This window comes from Tachypleus tridentatus, chromosome 12 (genome assembly GCF_004210375.1).
Source record: "Tachypleus tridentatus isolate NWPU-2018 chromosome 12, ASM421037v1, whole genome shotgun sequence".
NCBI classification, from domain to species: domain Eukaryota; kingdom Metazoa; phylum Arthropoda; class Merostomata; order Xiphosura; family Limulidae; genus Tachypleus; species Tachypleus tridentatus.
Window position 1 is genome coordinate 102,114,623 of NC_134836.1, and position 20,172 is coordinate 102,134,794.

The 20,172-nt window shown below is 36.0% G+C and overlaps 1 protein-coding gene across 10 annotated transcripts in view; it reads right to left on the reverse strand.

Moving 5' to 3' along the window:
• Positions 1-20,172, reverse strand: part of LOC143234172 (coiled-coil domain-containing protein AGAP005037-like) — a 417,090-nt gene that overhangs the window by 121,022 nt on the left and 275,896 nt on the right. For 9 of the 10 annotated variants that reach the window (XR_013018535.1, XM_076471312.1, XM_076471309.1 and 6 more), the window contains one exon: positions 4,545-4,725. Coding sequence is in view for 9 of the 10 variants with exons in the window: in XM_076471312.1 (XP_076327427.1) it covers positions 4,545-4,725 (181 nt within the window). In the remaining variant the exon portion in view is untranslated. Of the gene's footprint in view, positions 1-4,544; positions 4,726-17,096; positions 17,486-20,172 lie in introns of those variants that run through there. The other variant, XM_076471307.1, reaches the window with a different exon arrangement.

Here is a 20,172-nt window from a genome sequence, read left to right on the forward strand (position 1 = left end):
GAGAAGAATATTTCCACGTGCATTGACATTCGTACAAGCTAGACTTAGTTCCTCAACTAATTAAACCTTAAGAGTTAAAGACAACAAACGATTCGGCTAATTTTCAACTCAACTGTAATAACACAGCTCCTACATGAAACCAAAAACAAAACTAAACTCATGGCGAAAACATAAATTAATCTAATTGTGGACCGAAACAAGTCTCAACCGACACTTTTTTTCAAACAATTTCGTTGAATCAACTTGAGACAGAGAGATTCGTAGATAAGCAAATAATGATGCAGAGAAATGCATAAAAATATAAATTTATATGGTTGATGTTAATTATATTTTTGGCTGTTCAAATTTCGAATATTGGCGCAAAGCTGCACCAAGTCTGTCTGCACTGGTCGCTCAAAATTTTCGACTAATAGATGACAGAGGAAGGCAGTTATTAATGCCCATTGCCTGCTCTTAAGCTACTTTACTCAAATATAGGATGTGACCGTCACTTTTCTAACACACCCACAGCCTTAAAGTGGCTACGGGACGCAAACCAAGGACGTTTAAGATTCACAGTTCGGTTCGCTAATTACTTGGTAAGGCCCTTTTCTTTTTAAATCGATAGACAGGTTTCATAAACACCTGTGTTTCATTGCTTTAGTATCCTTGATAAATTAGCTGTTCCTAGCATATCTATTACCAAATGATTACATTACAACCTAGTTATGTTTATAATCGTAGCTGATAATATCACTGGAGCGTTTGTTTGTTTTTTGAATTTCGCGCAAAGCTACACGAAAACTATCTGCGCTGCCGCCACTAATTTAGCAGTGTAAGACTATAGGGAAGGCAGCTAGTCATCATCACCCACCGCCGCCAACTCTTGAGCTACTCTTTTGCCAACGAATAGTGGGATTGATTATAACATTATAACGCCCGTACGGCTAAAAGGGCGAGCATGTCTGGTGTGAATGGCATTTGAACATGCGACCCTAAGATTACGAGTCGAACGCTTTAATCACCTGGCCATGCAGGGCTCCAATAGAGCGAGTAGAAAAGTTTGCTCATAAGCACAGCACGTTTATCTTTGTGGTTTCGATTTTGAGGAAATTAACACAGATATTCAGTAAAGGAAACAATAATAGATTTTCGTACATTTAATAACACGCAAAGATTATTTGAGCTTCTTGTATCGAAAGATGACTTGTGTACTTTTTTGTTGTGACTGAAAAGCCATCTATCACCAAATATTCATCAAGCCGCGAATTATTTTGTTGCCTGTTTTATTAAAATGGCGGATACAGTAATTGAAGTCTTCATATAAGTTAGTATCATTTTAAAGTTCCGACATACAGAATATGTTTAGATGGTCTTGAAATAATTATGTATATCGCAGGTAATTACAAAAGTCATAAATAATTTATTCCATGGAATATTAAAGTAAACATCGTTAACCTAAAATTACATTTCGGTTAATGGCGTATAGAATATGACATTGAAATCTATTGTTAAAAATTTCGCATCGGGGCTTGGCATGGCAATCTGCGAGTCATGATTTCAAATCTCCATCACATCAAACACACTTGCTCCTTCAGCCATGGGAGAGTTATACCGTGACAATCAATCCCACTAAACATATCAGTGTATCTCACATTATGATAGGCCCGGCATGGCCAAGCGTGTTAAGACGTGCGACTCGTAATCTGAGGGTCGCGATTTCGCATCCCCGTCGCGCCAAATATGCTCGCCCTTTCAGCCGTGGATGCGTTATAATGTGACGGTTAATCCACCGTTGGTAAAGAGTACTATTCGTTGGTGCCTTACCTCTAAACTGCTAAATTTATCCCAAGAGTTGGCGGTAAGCGGTTAAGGTAAGGTGATGATATATTGCATTTGAAAAAATAACCGAATTTCATTCAAAGTCCAAAACGTGACATGATAATCATGTAGGTTTCCTATAAGGCGTCATGCAAGGTCTTTATTTTCATAGTGCTGAGCGGGATCTATCGCGTTGTACCAGTTAGTTATAAAACTGAGTTATGCAAATGATGTGAGACGAGGGGGTGCATTGTGTGCCGAATCTGAACTCTGCAAACACATTAATGTAGACAGGCCCGGCATAGCCAGATCATTAGAGCGCTTGCCCTTTCAGCCTTAGGAGTATTATAAAATGACTGTGAATCCAACTATTTGTTGATAAAAGAGTAACCCCAAAGTCGGTGGTGGGTGGTGATGACTAGCTGCCTGCCCTCTAGTCATACACTGCTAAATTAGAGACGGCTAGCGCAGATAGCCCTCGAGTAGCTTTGCGCGAAATTCAAAAACAAACAAACAAACTAAATATTCATAGGTTATTATTTCATAGTGACCATCTGAAGTAGATACCTGTAAGTTACTTGTTCAAGAGTAAATCAATTGTATTAATATTAATGGTTGGTTATTCGTTCATAATTAACCAGTAATTCAATGTTTATTACTTAGTCGTTCATAATTAACTTTGTATTGGGTGTTTGTTGGTTAATCGTCCATGATTACGCCATCTTTATTATTGGACATTGTTGTACTAGAAAATGAGCGGAAGTTTCAAATTTTAGGCTAAAACATCGTATTATAACCTTGTCAAAGGCTATTATTATTATTATTATGGAAATTGTTTTCGAAGTCCATAAAATGTATTACTGGATTGTTTGTTAGTCCTCATGCAGCTTTACACGAAATTCAAAAAAGTCAAACAAACAAACATAATACGGCGTGCTAAGTCCTGGTGCGTTTTAGCCATTTTAGTGTACTAGCCAATACGTTAGAAAACTTATTAGTCAATTAGAAGATGAATGCCAAATGTGATATTTAATTGTTCTTTACCATAATATACCATTGTTGTATAGTTATTTTAGTAAATTAGCATAGGTGAACAAAACTTGTTGTGCTTATTAAAACATCTCAGTGTACTCATACGCTGAAACAGCAGTCATAGATGACGTTTTTGCTTCGACGAAGCAGGTTAAAACAAATGTTAGTGTTCAATGTAACCACACACACAATTTAAATCGCCACTGGATATCGAAGCTATAGTATGGTTGACATCATACATATTTTTCTTTAATTTCACTCAGATATTATAATTAATAATTATTAATTTCGTGTTATTCACTTGACGTTGCGGTCGTTCACCCACTGCGGGATCAAGCAGAGTAGCTGTTTTTGGTTTGTTTTGAATTTCGCGCAAAGCTACACGAGGGCTATCTGCACTAGCCATCCCTAATTTAGCAGTGTAAGGCTAGAGGGAATGCAGCTAATCTTCGTCACCCACCGTCAACTTTTGGGCTACTCTTTTACCAACGAATAGTAGGATTGACCGTCACATTATAACGCCCCCACGGCTGAAAGGGCGAGTATGTTTGGTGTGACGGGGATTCGAACCCGGGATCCTGAGATTACGAGTCGAGAAAGTAGATGATTGGATTGTTAAGTCTTCTGAGCAGGTTCATTCTAAAAATAATAATTAGTAATATATGGTGTTAAAATAAGTAAGTTTTATGGTTAATAATCCTTACACTGGTTCTGATGTGTTTTCACACATAAGAAATTAACAAAAGATTGCACTTAATCCAGCTCACATCATTACAGATTGCTAAACGAAATAGCGTCAAATTATCTACGATGTTTCTTTACGATTCAGCTAGCCTGAAAAACACTTGGTATTATACGAAAAACATCTTTGTCACTGAATGTAGCAGAATATTGAGGTTGACATATCATCATACAATCTTCTTTTGCTCAGAAGTTATTTTAAATAATTAATAAAGTTTCGTAGAAACAACTGGTCGAATCAAATAGAATGAAAATTTGCATACAATTCCTTTTAACATTATGCTGAAAAATGTTTGTCACAAGTGCTGTCCTCTGTTTATAAAAATGGAAAATTGTGAATACGTTATTTTTTTCTCTTGGTTACGTGATCTCAACATTTTGTTTGTATGTAGAATAAAGTATCTCATACCAGAAATTCTGATACAGTATGTCTTTTTTTCGTCTTATTAGAAGAGATATAAAGCTCGCATAAACTATGCGAAGTATCTCACACTTGTAAAACAGAGAGTAAAATACACCGTACATTCTAGTAGAGTGTTTATTTAAAAACGTTTTCCTTAACGGTTTGGTGATCAATACGTGTGAAGCTTATGAAAACATAGAACTAGACAGAAAGGTTTCTGCTTACTTAACTCGATTTTCCTGTTTGTTGTTATTTTTCTTAAGTAGGACTCCAAAAACGTTAACCAAGAGAGAACTTTCGGAACGTCAAGAATGCAAGATTTATGTAAAATAAATCAAAATACGTTCATTTAATTTTGAGAAGGTTTTAAACTTAGCAATACGAGCAAAAGTATTTACTTCAGTTTACCTTTGACATGCATGGAAGAGGCTGTTTTTGTTTTTTTCTACGTAATAACACAGAAATATTTATATTCTCCCAGTAGTTAGTTCACTTTTTTAACATAATTTGAAAAAAAAATACTATTGGTAGAAGAACCATCTAATAAAATAAACTTTTCTTTACTTACCCAGAGTTTTCTCCTGAACTTTAATGGGAGGTCTGACCATTGGAAGCGTAAAACGCCCTTTTGAAGGTCTACGAAACCCAGTAGCTGAAGTTTCTGCTTCGGACATAATACCTGGATCATCTTCGTATACGCTGGCAGGAATCTCATATGGAGAGCGCGCCCTCTGTCGGCTATAGTAAGTCTGTGAAAACAACGACAATTTAAGTGCGATGTGGTTTTAGTTGGGTTATTTAAAAAGTAACATTTGAAGATTAATCACACTTTATAAGCCCCATGATGCTTTTTGAACTACTTTTCCCATTTGATCATGTTCATTATCGTGACCAATATCACGTGCTCTTGCAAGACATCGCAATTTCCACTGTAATAAAATCTTAGGACAGGCCGGTACATCCCGGTGGAAGAGCAATAAGTCTACGGATTTACAATGTAAAAATCAGAGGTTCGATTATCGTCGGTGAACGCAGCAGGTAATCCGATGTGGCCTTGCTATGAATTGTTTATTTGTTCGGTTTGAATTTCGCACAAAGCTACACGAGGGCTGTCTGCGCAAGCCGCCCCTAATTTAGCAGCGTAAGACCAGAGCGAAGGCAGCTAGTCATCACTACCCACCGCTAACTTTTGGGCTACTCTTTTATTAACGAATAGTGGGATTGACCGTCACATTATAACATTCACACAGTTGAAAGGGGGGATCATGTTTGGTGTGAAGGGGATTCTTACTCGCGACCGCCAGTTTATGAGTCGAGCGCCCGTACCACCTGGCCATGCCGGGCCCCAGGCTTTGCTATGAAAAAACAACAACACTATTACGGATGGAGGTAGGGGTGAGGTTAACCTTTGAACCACAAATCTTGACAGACTTTCCACAGACCTCATACTAGACATGTACGGCTTTCAGGACCTTGTTTAAAGAGCTAAAGGCAGTAAAGTACATTAGAAGTACATCGGGGAAAGGAGGGTAGTAAGTATGTAGTCTAATGAATTCATTTTGATTCTAATTTCTTGATTATAAGTCATGGATAGGCCGGAAGTTTGTGAACGTTTGACTTACGACCTTTCTTCGCCTGAAAAAATCTTATTTATTGCCTCCTTAGCAGTGCTAAAACTTAGACACAACTTCGCTGCAATGGCTTTTGTTTGGAGTGTCGGAGGATTCTCTTTCGTATCCACAGCCTTCATTCTGCAGCTGACGAATTGAGGTGTGTCTTCGGTATCTGTTTCAGTCATGAACTTTTCACTACGTAGGTTTCATCGCTTCCAATATGATTACTTAAGACTCCTTTCTTTGAAACTCTGTTTTCCTTGGTTCTGAATCATTTACCAATACACCGTAAGAATAATATTCCTCAGAAAGAGCTGTGACGTATTACCTAGGCACTCTCCATCCTGACAACGATACAGTAGTCATATGTTTCCCTGAGACAAATATATATGTGCACAACATGTCGCCTGTGACGTCACTGTTCGTATTCGTAGCATCACTTCATTGCAATAGCACATGTAAATTATTCTCACAAAGTGTGACTAAGCTTCTTTAGATGGATATTTTACAGAATATGTGACCTAAGCAAAATTTATTGACAGCCTATTACAATGATGTTCAGTTTTTCTCTGTCCTGAAAATGAGCGCGCACATTGCATTCTAAATGCACATAAGTTCATACTTCATTTAAACAGATTTAAATAAATAATTGTTTTTCTGTTTGTTTGTTTTTGAATTTCGCGCAAAGCTACGAGAGGGCTATCTGCGCTATTCGTCCCTAATTTTGCAGTGTAAGACTAGAGGGAAGGCAGCTAGTCATAACTATCCACTCTTGGGCTACTCTTTTTCAAACGAATAGTGGGACTGACCGTCATGTTTCGTGCGGCGGGGATTTAAATAAGAGGGAAATACACATTTTGTACAAAAACATATTAAAAGCTTATCAAAGTGTTTAAAAAGGTCTAAAGTTAGGGCGGTCGTAGAGTAGCATTATAACTGTATTTACTGATAGCAATAGGTTCAATAAAGTTTAGCCCTAACTGAACTAAAGCAAAAAAAAAAAAAAAAAACGACACAAGTTACAAGGTTAATTTATCTCTTTATCGAATATAGGCCGTATGTGTGTGTTTGTGTTTGCTTATAGCAAAGACACATCGGGCTATTTGCTGAGTCCACCGAGGGGAAATATATAAGCAGTACCTAATAAGGCTTAACAAATGTTAGTCCTAAGACAAGTGGACTTAAAAATTTCGGTGTCTGCAATTTTTTTTATTGTTGTAGAACTTCTGTACTTGAAAAAAAAAGTACTGTTGCAATAGAGATGATAATTTGACCACAAATATTTAGCGGGTTTCTACGACAGATAAAATAGTTACAAAGTCACTGAAGTGTCATATTCACTCACTTACATTATTATTTATCTACCTAACTTGCACTATTATTTCTGAAACCCATGCCATTCAGAAACTACTTTTTATGGCTCAAAATGCTGATTTTTCACTTGTATACTAGGCAGTGTACAAAGAGTTATTTATTTTAGAAAAAAATCTAAGAACATATTAAAAACGATTATTTAAATTGTATATTTGGAGCACATACACAACACTGAAGAGAATCTATATGCTTTTACTAAAACTTAAAATGACACTAAAGCTTAATCAAAACGTTATTTAGCGATAACTTTCTATTTTCTATATGTTTTCACGACTGGATAACTGATTTCTAACTCTCGTTGAATCCAATAACTTACGTCACGTAAGCAATAGTTACGAACTTCCTTACAAGGAAAATATTTTTTCCAGACAAAAACTAGTTACACGTCTTGTTTTCGCTTATTATTATTTTATTTACTTACTATTTTATACGAGTGTTAACTGCGGTATTATGGCCAGTATCCTTCTATGACCGAAGTGTTAACTTCCCATGCACTGCATCTTTCAGTGTAAGATGTTTCGGCGTCTTGAAAGCTAAAACGTTTTTACATTAAAACCCTCCTTCCCTAAGGATACTGCGACTCTTCAAAATTTATCTCAATTAATGAATTAAATTTCCCACTTGCTATAGTCTGCTTCTTCAATTTCGCGGAAAGCTACACGAGGGCGATTTGCGCTAGCCGTTCCTAATTTAGTATTGTATGACTAAAGAGGGCAGATAGTCGTCATGAACCACTGCCAACGCTTAGACTACTCTTTTACTAACGAATAGTGAAATGGAGAATCACATTATAATGCCCCCACGGCTGAAAGGGCGAACATGTTCAGTGATATACAGATTGCGAGTTGGGCGCTATAATCACCAAACCATGCCATGCTAATCCGCTAACTACTTTATGTTACACAATAAAACTTAGAAGTAAAAACTACACATAAAAATAAACATCAAATTTGGTGTTACAACTCCTCTAGCAAGGTGGTTAGGGCGCTCGACTAGTAATCTGAGAGCCGCGGGTTCGAACCTTGGGTAAAGAGTGGTCCAAGAGTTGGTGGTGGATTAACTGTCTTCCCTCTAACCTATCATTTCTAAATTATGAACAACTAGCGCAGATAGCCTTCAAGCAACTTGAAGAATACATATACAGAAAATGCAAGAAAATGTATAAAAACAAAGTACCTTAACCGTACTGTCTTGTTGTTATATCGTCCATTACCGGTGAGAATCTTCTGATTGTTGCTACAGTCAGTGTAAAAACAAGATTATAATACCGATTTTCTAAGTACAATTGGTAGGAAAAAACCTAACAGTAATTAGTGAATATTTTGATTTATTTTTTGAGTCTCGTGTGTTATTATGGATCTTTTAACCAATAAGTTCGTTTACATACAGAAAAATGTGATGTATGTTCATTACGTTAGAAAAACACGTAGGTTCAAGAAGTCTTGATAGAAACGAAATAAAAACACTATAACCCAAGCGCTTTCGAAAAGACGACCTTTCTTTTTCAGGGGCAAACTGCATAGGTAGTGCCCCCAGCTAGTACAGCGGTAAGTCTCCGGATTTACAACGCTAAAATCAGGGGTTCGATTCCCCTATGTGGGCTCAGCAGATAGCCCGATATGGCTTTGCTATAAGAAAAACACAAACACACACGCATAGGTAGTATCCATCATTAATTATTGAATTAAAACGTAACAGTATTACTACTGAATTCGTATCTCAGATTAAGAAAAAGATTCGCAAACACACATACATATGCATATACACACATACTTGATGAATCAAATAAAAACCAGGGAATTGCTTGAATCATTATTCTTGTTTAAATCTTACTCAAAATATTTCACAGGAGTATACTGTAAGAGTATATTTGATATTTAGTTGTCTCTTTAATTTTCCTTTTAAGTCTTTGTAGTAAAATATATGCGAAAACTGTCGATTATTCGATTTCAAAACATCTTTTAAGCTATTCAGAGATAAAAATCACACCAATTTCCTTTCTGATTTATGTCTGATGTTACATTTTTACTTTAGATTTTATCTAAAAGCTACACAAAGACTGTCTCTGCTTTAATTTTAAACTGGCAGACTATAAGGAAGGCAGTTCGTAAACATCGCCCAATGCCAACTCTCAGACTACTTAAATAAGCATACCCGCGGTTACAAAGTGTGGAGCGCGTTTTTAGCAAGAAGGAATGCGAACTGTAGAGCCTCGCGCGCGCGCGCGTGTGTGTTCTTTTTGTAGCACAGCCACATGAGGCCATCAGCTGAGCCCACCGAGGGGAAGCGAACCCCTGATTTCAGCGTTGTAAATCCGAAGACGTACCGCTGTACTAGCAGGGGACATGGAGCCTCGCATTTATACTTGCTCATAATATTTCCTTGGCAACAAATGCTCAATTCTCTCATACGAATCCCCCATCAACTAACCCATAATTACATGGAGTTAATCATACTTTCTCAACAACTTGTGTTTGTTAATAACGTTGCTTTGCGAGGCAGATGCGTCACGTGCTATACACATAGGCTTAGCACCTAAAACTTTTGTTCTTGTTTTTTCTTCCGACCACTCCAGAAGGTAATGTCGTCACGTGTAAAAGTATAGCTACAGGAAATACAAAACAAATTACTTACAAAATATCTATACAGCGAAGAAGTTACTAGAAGGCCCGGCATGGCCAGGTGGGTTAAAGCGTTCGACTCGTAATCTGAGGATCGCGGGTTCGAACCCGGTCGCACCAAACATGCTCGCCCTTTCAGCCGTGGGGGCGTTATAATGTGACGGCCAATCCCACTATTCGTTAGTAAAAGAGTAGCCCAAGAGTTGGCGGTGGGTGGTGATGACTAGCTGCCTTCCCTCTAGTCTTACATTGCTAAATTAGGAAAGGCTAGCGTAGATAGTCCTCATGTAGCTTTGCGCGAAATTAAAAAAAAAACTTAACTAGATATTCTCAAAAAATGTATAGAAATTAGAAAACATGCATAGAAGAGTGTTAAAAAGACAGCAACAAGCTCCGAAACCATATTTCAAAACAGTTCGAAAAAAATATCCCATTCCCAAAATTAATACTACATACAAAACTTCCGACTCCCCCAAAAAAAGCACATTGAGACAAAACTGACACTGAAAACAAAATAATAAATGAGAACAGGAAGGTGACGAAAGTTAATAGTTCAAGGTTCAAAAGTCTACGGCCTTGCTTCGAAATGAACTGTTGTTTCACGTAAAAGGTGCCAAAAAAAAGCTAAATGCACAGAAACCCATACAAACATGCATCTTTTAAGCTCTTGATGGACATTAATGTTATTCTTCAGCTTGTAATTTGATGTTCATGTACGGTGAAGGGATCGTTGAAAGTGGGGTAAGATATGTAGTCTAGATTGACTTCACTACCCTTCCCAGAAGCATTCCAGGAGGAATTGTAGTGACAAGCAATAATGCATAATTTTCAACATTAGATTTAGCACGACGGTGGAGAAATAGTTTAAAGACGTCAATGGACTTGGAGCGATCCATAAATGTGAATAAATCCAGAAGTTGATTTAATATTTGAAGAAAATGAGTTAAACTCATATTTGATCCTCAATCGTTCACAGATCGAAAAAACGGTGATGGCCTAGAAGTTTAAATTTCATAAAAGCTGTTTTTGGTTTTAATAAAAATATTCCATAATACAGACACAAATATTTCAAGAATAACGTCTTCTTTTTCTGTCATGTAAGTTTCTTTTCCCTGATTTGTAAAAAAAATTAAATATAATTTCGTTTACCATAATGAACATTTATTATTATTACGTTTGGGTTCTAGAACGATCGATACTGCTCTCACGTCTCGATTTCTCTGGAGAAATCTAAAATGGTCAGTGGTTGTCAAGGTTTTTAGGCATGACAATATGTGACACAGTTTCAATGAAAATGATTCACTTATGTAAAAACACATATGACGTTTTGGGAAAAATCTGTACGTGATGGAAACAAATTGATATAATTTTCAGATTCATTGTACAGGAACTACAGTAGAACACGTAAAACTTTCAAGACGATAAAACCATCGCAGGTTTGTGCTAGTTGATAAATGCTGTACGTTACCGCCATGTCTTTAAGTTCCTGCCCCACACCCCGCTAGTACAGCGGTATGTCTACGGATTTAAAACGCTAAAATCAGGGGTTCGATTCTCTTCAGTGGGCTCAGCAGATAACGCGATGTGGCTTTGCTATAAGAAAACACACACACACTTCCTATCATTGTAAAATAATAAAAAGTTTCGCATTCGTTTCACTCAACATTTAATCATCACGTAATCACGTGATAATTTAATTCTAAAAACTTAGACAATACGTATAAACTGTGAAACCATTTCATGTAGTAGCGTATCTTAGATACAACTAATATGTAAAATGTGTCATCGGCCTTTACATTAGTGCCTGTGATTGTCAAATTTGACCAGAAATTTATTTACAAATGTAGAAAACACAAGCCTTATACCATACAGGTATACTCTTAAGAACATAGCTGAACACTTTTTATCAATTCACAGAGCAGACTTTTATGAATTTTAATTTGCTCAACGTGCGAAAGAATCTGTTCACTGACGTGAAATATTTACTAGTATCCAAACCCACGACCCTTGTATAAGACACTTTGTCTTTACAGGATAACGTCGCTAACTGGCAGCAAAACAAGAACAAAGCTAAAGTTATATGGAGTTCACAAAGTCACAAAACTATTTGTTTGTACGCTTTTTTAAATTTCGCGCAAAGCTACACGAGGGCTTTCTACGCTAGTCGTCTCTATTTAGCGGTGTAAGACTAGAGAGAAGGCAGCTAGTCATCACCACTCACCGTCAACTCTTGAGCTACTCTTTTACCAACGAATAGTGGGATTGACCGTCACATTATAACGCCCCCACGGCTGAAAGGACGAGCATGTTTGGTGTGACGGGGATTCGAACCCGCGACACTCGGATTATCAGTTCAGTGCCTCAACCACTTAGCCATATCGGGCCTAAAAAACAGTAAGTACAGGCAAATAAAGCATGGCTCGAAGGTAATAACTTTGAACAATGATCAGACATACAGTATGTATTGCTGCGTTAACTTTAAGATAATGAGAAGGAAGTACACATTGTTTAAACGGCAAACACATTTCCAGATACCTCGCAACACGTAAGAAGGACTTCGTATCAATTGAAAGATTTGGGACTAAATAAACAGTTCACATTTTGTTTACAAATACCGAAGAACATAATTTATATATGAAACATGTTTTAAAAAATGGCATTTTCTCGCCGGTGTGTCAATTATTTATTTAAAAAGTTGTAGCGGCTTTAGTTTTGCGTAACAACAGAATATATTAGTTATTGTTGTTGTTTCTGTGCCTCCTAGCAACTGGAATATTTTTTATTGAGTGAATTTATCATCATTATAACTGTGATTCAAATCAATTGATTACAACAGGCGTAAGTGACTCCTTTCATGGTCGTGAGGGCTGGTTATGCGTTGCTTAATATGTAAAATACAAACAATATGTATCATTCTGTACTACTTCAAGCAATAAACGAACTAGCTTTCTAAACAAGGTAACACCACTCATCATTGTTATGTTGTAAACAGTGTTATTAGAATCCATCTACTTATCACTGAGCAGAACACAAAAGGGTTGATTAGAGTGTAACTTTTCAATTAATAATCTGAAACGAAACCACAAACAGTTTAAGACATATCCAATAACTCTTATATTATTCACTTGCTAAAAGTGAAAGCGAAAAATGTATGAAATAATACGAATTTAGAAATATTAAGAAAGTAAAAAGTAAAATGGTTGCTACAGATCGGTTGTCCCCCTGTGGTGGTTCGGATGTTGCATATCATCCACCTACAATTCATTACGATTGTGGGAGGGATATACTGGTGATACTGCAACTTTTAGTGTAGGAGACCAGAACGTCCGTTTTGCCGAAACCAAAAAACCAGATACAAAACTAAAGTCCATATTATGTAAAAAACAACAACAACTGCACTGACAAGTATAACAACATCATTTATAAACTAAACTCTAACGACTGTCACGACTTCTATACTGGAGAAAGAAGTAGAAAAATGGAAACCAGATTCAAAGAACATAAAAAGTCACCTTCACACGTTTTTTAACACTGCAAATCAAATAAACACAACATTACCATAGAAAACATCAACATACTGAGTAGGAAAACAAATATAAACCAACACAAAATCAAAGAAGCCTTACTTATACAACAACTAAAACTAAACTTCAACCAATATAAAGGAACACCTTTATATCTATACTAATTAATAACCTAACACCTAATTGCAACATCCCATACAATCTCGTACCCGTTTACACTTTTGTTCCTAAGACATTGTGCCCGACAACGGTCAGTTGCAAACTCTTTTTGTTAACCTGAAGATGACTTAAGAAAGTCGAAACGTTATTCTATATTTTATTTTAATTAAAGTATTAATACCCATACCAGCCATCTTTAGAATACATTTTTACTTCAAGTGGGTTTCTCGCCATCATGAAGTATACATTATCGTATATGATTTGCAGGAATAACTTATTTGGTTTGTTTTGAATTTCGCACAAAGCTACTCGAGGGCTATCTGCGCTAGCCGTCCCTAATTTAGCAGAGTAAGACCAGAGGGAAGGCAGCTAGTCATCACCCTCCACCGCCAACTCTTGGGATACTCTTGTACCAGCGAATAGTGGGATTGACTGTCATATTATAACGACTACATAGCTGAAAAAGCGAGCATATTTGGTGTGACGAGGATTCGAACTCGCGACCCTGAGATTACAGGTCGAATGCCTTAACCACCTGGCCATGCGGGGCCTTAATTTATTTGAATAACTAACAGACAAATTTCTCAATCCCCAAGTAAAACGATAGGATATGATTTAATGAGAATACTGAAAATAGTATTTAAAATTTAAATACTAAATGATTTCATCGTTTAATAAATTTGATACTTTAAATATTTCACATTTTGGAAAATGCAGAGACAGGATTTCTGGAAATTATACAACTAAACATCTCTACAAATGTTAATAAATTTGTTAATACAACTTCCGGACACGCTGAGTATTTAATAGACTTAAATTTCATATAATTTCTCCTGTCAAATGATATTCGAAGCAATATATGATAATAAAAAATGATTCCGTGATAAACTTAACAAATTCAGGACACGTTTTGATGTTTACTATTTAAATAACAATGTTTCCATGGCAATGACGTATTTTGCAAAACTCGAAACGGAAATTACGGTCTAAATTTCTGTAAGATGCTGCTGCTGTAAACGCATTTGAGAAAAAGATAATCGTAAACATAAGATACACAAAAATCACTTTGTTTAGAACAGCGGATTAAGAATTCTAAATCCTCATTTCAGTTCAGAAGCTTTCGTAATGGTACTTTTAACATTATAAATTCATGTTTTTCGTACTACGTTCGGCAAGTTTCGTGCTCTCTTCGTAAACTGATACACTGTAGGTGACCTCTGATATAACGTTGGTACATAGTTCTGGAAAGTTTGAAACAAAATATTGTGTACCATTTGTGTGCTTACGTTCTTAAAGTGTAATCTATATATGTAAATTAATGAATACTAAAGGAACCATTTCAGATTCATTATTATTAAACATTCTATTAAAAGCATTAAGCAAATAAAATTAATAAGCACAGTACAATTCATAAACGAGATATCAGTTATCATCAGTATATGAAAATGCTTCTCTACGGGTTTATCTGCCTGCTTTTCTCTTTTGTTCTTTTGTGTTTTCTGAGCAAAGATACCAAATTGTCTTCTGTCACAGCAGAATTCCTGTTGTCAACGCAAGCCATTATACCTATTTTTATTGATGTTATATTATTAAAGGTATAAGTGTTTGTTGTTAAGCACGAAGCTTCACCATGGGCGATTTGTGCTCTGCCCACTGCAGGCTAACTAAACTCACTTTTACAAAACACTATATTCTCGTTCACACGGATATGGAACATCTATGCCAGAATTCAATGTTTGTTTTTTCCACTAGAGGGAGTGTGTGTGAATTGTTTGGATTTATTTTCAATTTTGCGTAAAACAACACGAGGGCTATCGCTTATTATTATTTTACTTACTTACTATTTTATACGAGTGTTAACTGTGGTATTATGGCCAGTATCCTTCTATAACCGAAGTGTTAACTTCCCATGCACTGCATCTTTCAGTGTAAGATGTTTCGGCGTCTTGAAAGCTGAAACGTGTTTTCCTTAAAATCCTCCTTCCCTAAGGATACTACGACTCTTCAAAATGTATTTCAATTGATGAATTCAATTTCCTACTTGCTATAGTCTATTTCTTCAATTTCGAGGAAATCTACACGAGGGCTATCTGCACTAGCCGTCCTTAATTTAGCAGTGAAAGACTAGAGGGAAAGCAGCTAATTATTACCACTCACCACCAACTCTTAGGTTACTCTTTTACCAAGGAATAGTGGGATTGGATGACACATTATTACGCCCTCATGGCTAAAAGAGCGCGCATGTTTGGTGTGATGGGGATTCGAACCCACAACTCTCAGATTGCAAGTTGTGCCGTGCTAGTAGAGAGAGAGAGAGGCAAGTTGTTATGGTGAAATATAAGCTACTTCTCAACATATGTTGAGATTAAACCTTGCATTGAATAATTAAGCAGCAACGCAGTTGTAAACTAACATTACATTAGAACAAGTGTATTTGTATTTTGCATTTATGGTAGAACTGTTTTGTTCATTGTTAAAATGAAGAAAAGTTACGTGATGAGCTACTTGTGTGTGTTCTGCCATCTGCAGATGTCGAAACCAGGTTTTAACAATATAAGACTTGTCGCTGAGCCACCAGGGATACAATAACAAAGTATCTAAGACAGATACGTTAGAGAGTATTTGATAAAAAACTAGTATAAGTCTTATTGTAATGTAATGACACACAAGACAACGACTACGGATGATGCTTCGTCAACACGTGGTGTTATACACTCAACAATTGATATTTAACTATGAGCTGAAATGTGGTATTAAAATACCTTCAGGCGACGGTCCTTCTTCCATTAAAGAAAATATCACGGTTTCAAAATAGGATTACGATTCTTTCGTGTTATATTTACACAAGGATACAGCGGTATCGTCAGATCTTTCATCTATACTGAGTGGAATCATATTGATCCTTGGTCTCGTATCAAACTGAGTGAAATAATTTGAAGCAATTAGAATAATAGTTGATGTTTCACACACCAGTTATTAAGCATATTTTCGAAGTCGAATTCTCAACTAGCTAATACAGGTAAAGTCATTATATATATTTGTGTATATATATTATCTGATAATTATTTGTAAACCTCAAAAACTGTACTATACATTCAATCTTAGTGCTTTACTCAATTTGAAAATGAGAACACGCCAAGTGAACAGCATCAATGAATTGTGTTATCCACAAATTTTGTTGTAAAGTAACATAATACACGTATCGTTCTTAATGACAGTTAGTTTACTCCTTTCAAAATTTACATTCATTGTGTAGGAAAAAATTATGATTTTTTTATGAGTGAAAACGAACGATTCTATTGGCCGATTTCAAAGTGCCTAAGTTCATTTATCTCAACACTGCAAACCAAGTTTAAAAAATCTGACTTATCCCAACACTACAAACATACTGATTTCGAACCGCAATTAAAAAATCTGGTTTATTACAACACTACAAACACATTGATTTCAAACGATGTTATAAAAAAATCTGATTTATCCCAACACTACAAACATACTGATTTCGAACCGCAATTAAAAAATCTGGTTTATTACAACGCTACAAACACATTGATTTCAAACCACCTTAAAAAAATCTGATCTATCTCAACACTACAAACATACTGATTTCGAACCACAATAAAAAAATCTGGTTTATTACAACACTACAAACACATTTATTTCAAACCATGTTATAAAAAAAAAGATTTATCCCAATCCTACAAACACACTGGTTTCAAACAATGTTGAATATATTAATTTTAATATTTCGCTGTCATTATCGCTTCATGTTATTAACATCCCACAAAAGTATACTTATCCATATAAACTTTTACAAACACTATCTTACCAAATCTGAGGTACTTTCTTTGGCTTTGCAAGGTTGTTGAGGAGAGACATCAATTTTCTTCTTCAGTGGAGATACCAATACTTGGTACAATAGGGATCGATGGCGAGAACTCTTATTTGTCACTTTTTTATTAGGAATTTTCGTTGACGAACCCGAAGAGCTATTCGAAGTTATGGAAGATGAAGACGAAGATGATGGTGAACCATCTGGTTTTAACCGAGTGATTTGTCTTTTTCCTAATTGCGCTACTCCGGGAAACATGGCGTCTCAGAGTCCAATAGTTATTAAGTAAGTGGTTATACATTTAATCTGCTTTTCCCTAATATAAAATGCAAAGGCATTTCCGGAGATTCGTCTGATACTCATGTAAATTTCAAAGTAATAATTTGTTTCAGTGTTATTAAATATGTAATACTTAAAGTTTCACACTTTATTAAAACTGATTAGCAGCGCTACAGAACTCCTGAAGTTGGCCACAGTTTTTGTAGTTACCTACAACGATTCAGAAGTTGTTGTTCGGGTAAGTGAGAAAAACAACAAAAAACGAGGCCTTTTATTTTTTAAACTGTTATCAATTTTTTGAAATATTATATTGACGGCATTTTATAAGCAACGTTTCAATTTGGCAGATATCAAGTAAAACATCGGATGTATACTACTTTACCTAAAAGTAAAATATTAAGAACCGTTCTCAAGTACAGTAGAAACATGGAAGTAATAAACAGATATAGACTTCATTCTTTTTGCTTTGAAGGTGTAATCTACCAAGCTTGAGGAATTAGAGTCAGTAGCTATTGTTTATTTGTTTGCGTTTAATCGCGTAGCTAAGCAGTAGGTAATCTGCGATCTGCCTACCAAAAATATCGAGATATTTTAGTTCTCAGGCTTACAGATGAAGGTGGAACACTTGACATTTGATATAATGGCAGGCAGCATGTTTGCATTAAAGATATGTCCATGAAACGTAAAAAAAAAAAAAAAAACAGAAAGGATTTTAATTTTCTAAACTGAAATACTTAAAGCATATATTTAAGAAAAATATATTTACCATAAAGATCAGTTAGAGTATTTCATTCAATACAAGCATCTGTAGGTGTCATTAGAGTAAAAACCTATTGATTTAGTTGATAAGCAAATCCTGATTCGTATATACGTTCTTATTGAATAATCGCCCCTGACTATTTGTTGGTGGTTTTTCCAAAAAAAAACAAAAAAAAAACGAGAAATTATATCTAAAACTATGATTTGAATTTTAAGACAACCACAAACACAAAATAGATTGCGGACATTAGCAAATTAGTTGATCACGTAAGCCTTTCATAGAATTCTGGTTTTAATAAAGGATGGAATGAATCTTTACCGTCTCTTCGCCTTCAGTCTTTGCATGTGTAATTATGTAAGCAAGTTGTCGAGAGGACAGCGATTGACCAATGAAGAGCTTCAGACGGAACCTACAACAACAGTTTAAAGCGTTGTTCAATTACGTCACTCGAAATAGAATAATTCATCAAACTCTGGGGAACAACAGTGGTATTAGATAAGGTATGATCGATCGATTAATTATTTCTAATAGTATCTAGTGATACAGTAAACAGTCTGTACTTTGATGCCTTCACAGCCTCTACTACGAACATGACAGATAGCTACTAAGAGTGCTAACGGACTGGGCTACGACCTTCGATTGCTCGGCCTCCGCATTCGCGCTAGGGCGCGCGCCGCCGTGGAACGAGGCTCGTCAGTAAAGGTTACTATGGAAACCAACTCTTCATTTTAATGCCCGAATGTTAGAAACGGTGGCAGGTGAACAAGAGAGAATACGTTGCATTCTGTGTCCTAAAAATAATAATTCACCAGGGTCCCCTGCAGTGAGTAGCATTACGAAACCGGGTTTCTGTGTTGTTGATTGTTTTTGGCACGTCCTGTAAGCAATACGGATTGAAATGAAAAGTAAATTCTATGAAAATAATGACTGTTGCAACTTAACTTGTGCTCCAGATGGGGTGAAATCATCTACGTTAGACTGCGTCGGAAACAGAAGGAAAGAAGTTTATGTGGTAACGAATGAAAACTAATATTAAAACTAAGTTATTTTCTGCTACGTTTGTATTTTACTTACTATTAACACACCTTTCCTAAACATGAATCTTTTGGTAAAGAAAATTTCACATATTAAATTTTAAAAAAATCAATATATTGTGCGTAAGGAAAGAGATGAAGTAAAATATATAAATTCGTTAAACTAAATTAGCACAGTATGTATTGAGTTCATAGACAATAATACAAACATACCTGTAAATATATGCTGAGCAAAAATGGGTAAATTGGATCGTCCATATGTGTCGGAAGTGCAACACATGAGTGATAATTTAATATGAAGAATAATACATACCAGTTCTATATTACAACTCAGCAACCAACAACGCGTAGACATCCATCACGGGGAATAAGAAAGTGCAACGACATAGAAAGAATATGCGTGTTTTTCTTATAGCATAGCTACATTGGGCTATCTGCTGAGCCCATCGAGGGGAATCGAACCCCTGATTTTACCGTTATAACTCTGTACATTTACCGCTCTACTAACGGGGGCAGATGGAAACAAATTTCTTAAAAGATGCCAAACAAGTTTAATTCTTTCGAAATGGTATTTACAAATTAGAAGTTCTCTGCCACTTACAAATTGATATTCCTTCTCAATGGCGGCGCCCAGGGAGGGCTTGGCCCCCCCAAATGAGCCAAGCCCCCAGCCCCCCAATATTGTTACCTACATATATTCATAAAATATGGAAAACACTTCCTCTTTTACATATACGCATATTTTCATAAACAGCTTATTTCTATTTTGTTGTAGTGAATTATTAATCAGAGTGTGAGTTTCCAATGAAAACTGCATTGAATACGCAGTTCAAGATAGCACACCTTTCTGAAATGTGCCTTGGTATTTACATTATTGTAATTTACCATCTATACTTCATATTGATGGCATTTTGGGAAGCCCTTCCACAGTTTACCTCAAGCCCTCCCCCAACGAAAATATCCAGGGGCCGCCACTGTTCCTTCTCCACATCAACCACTT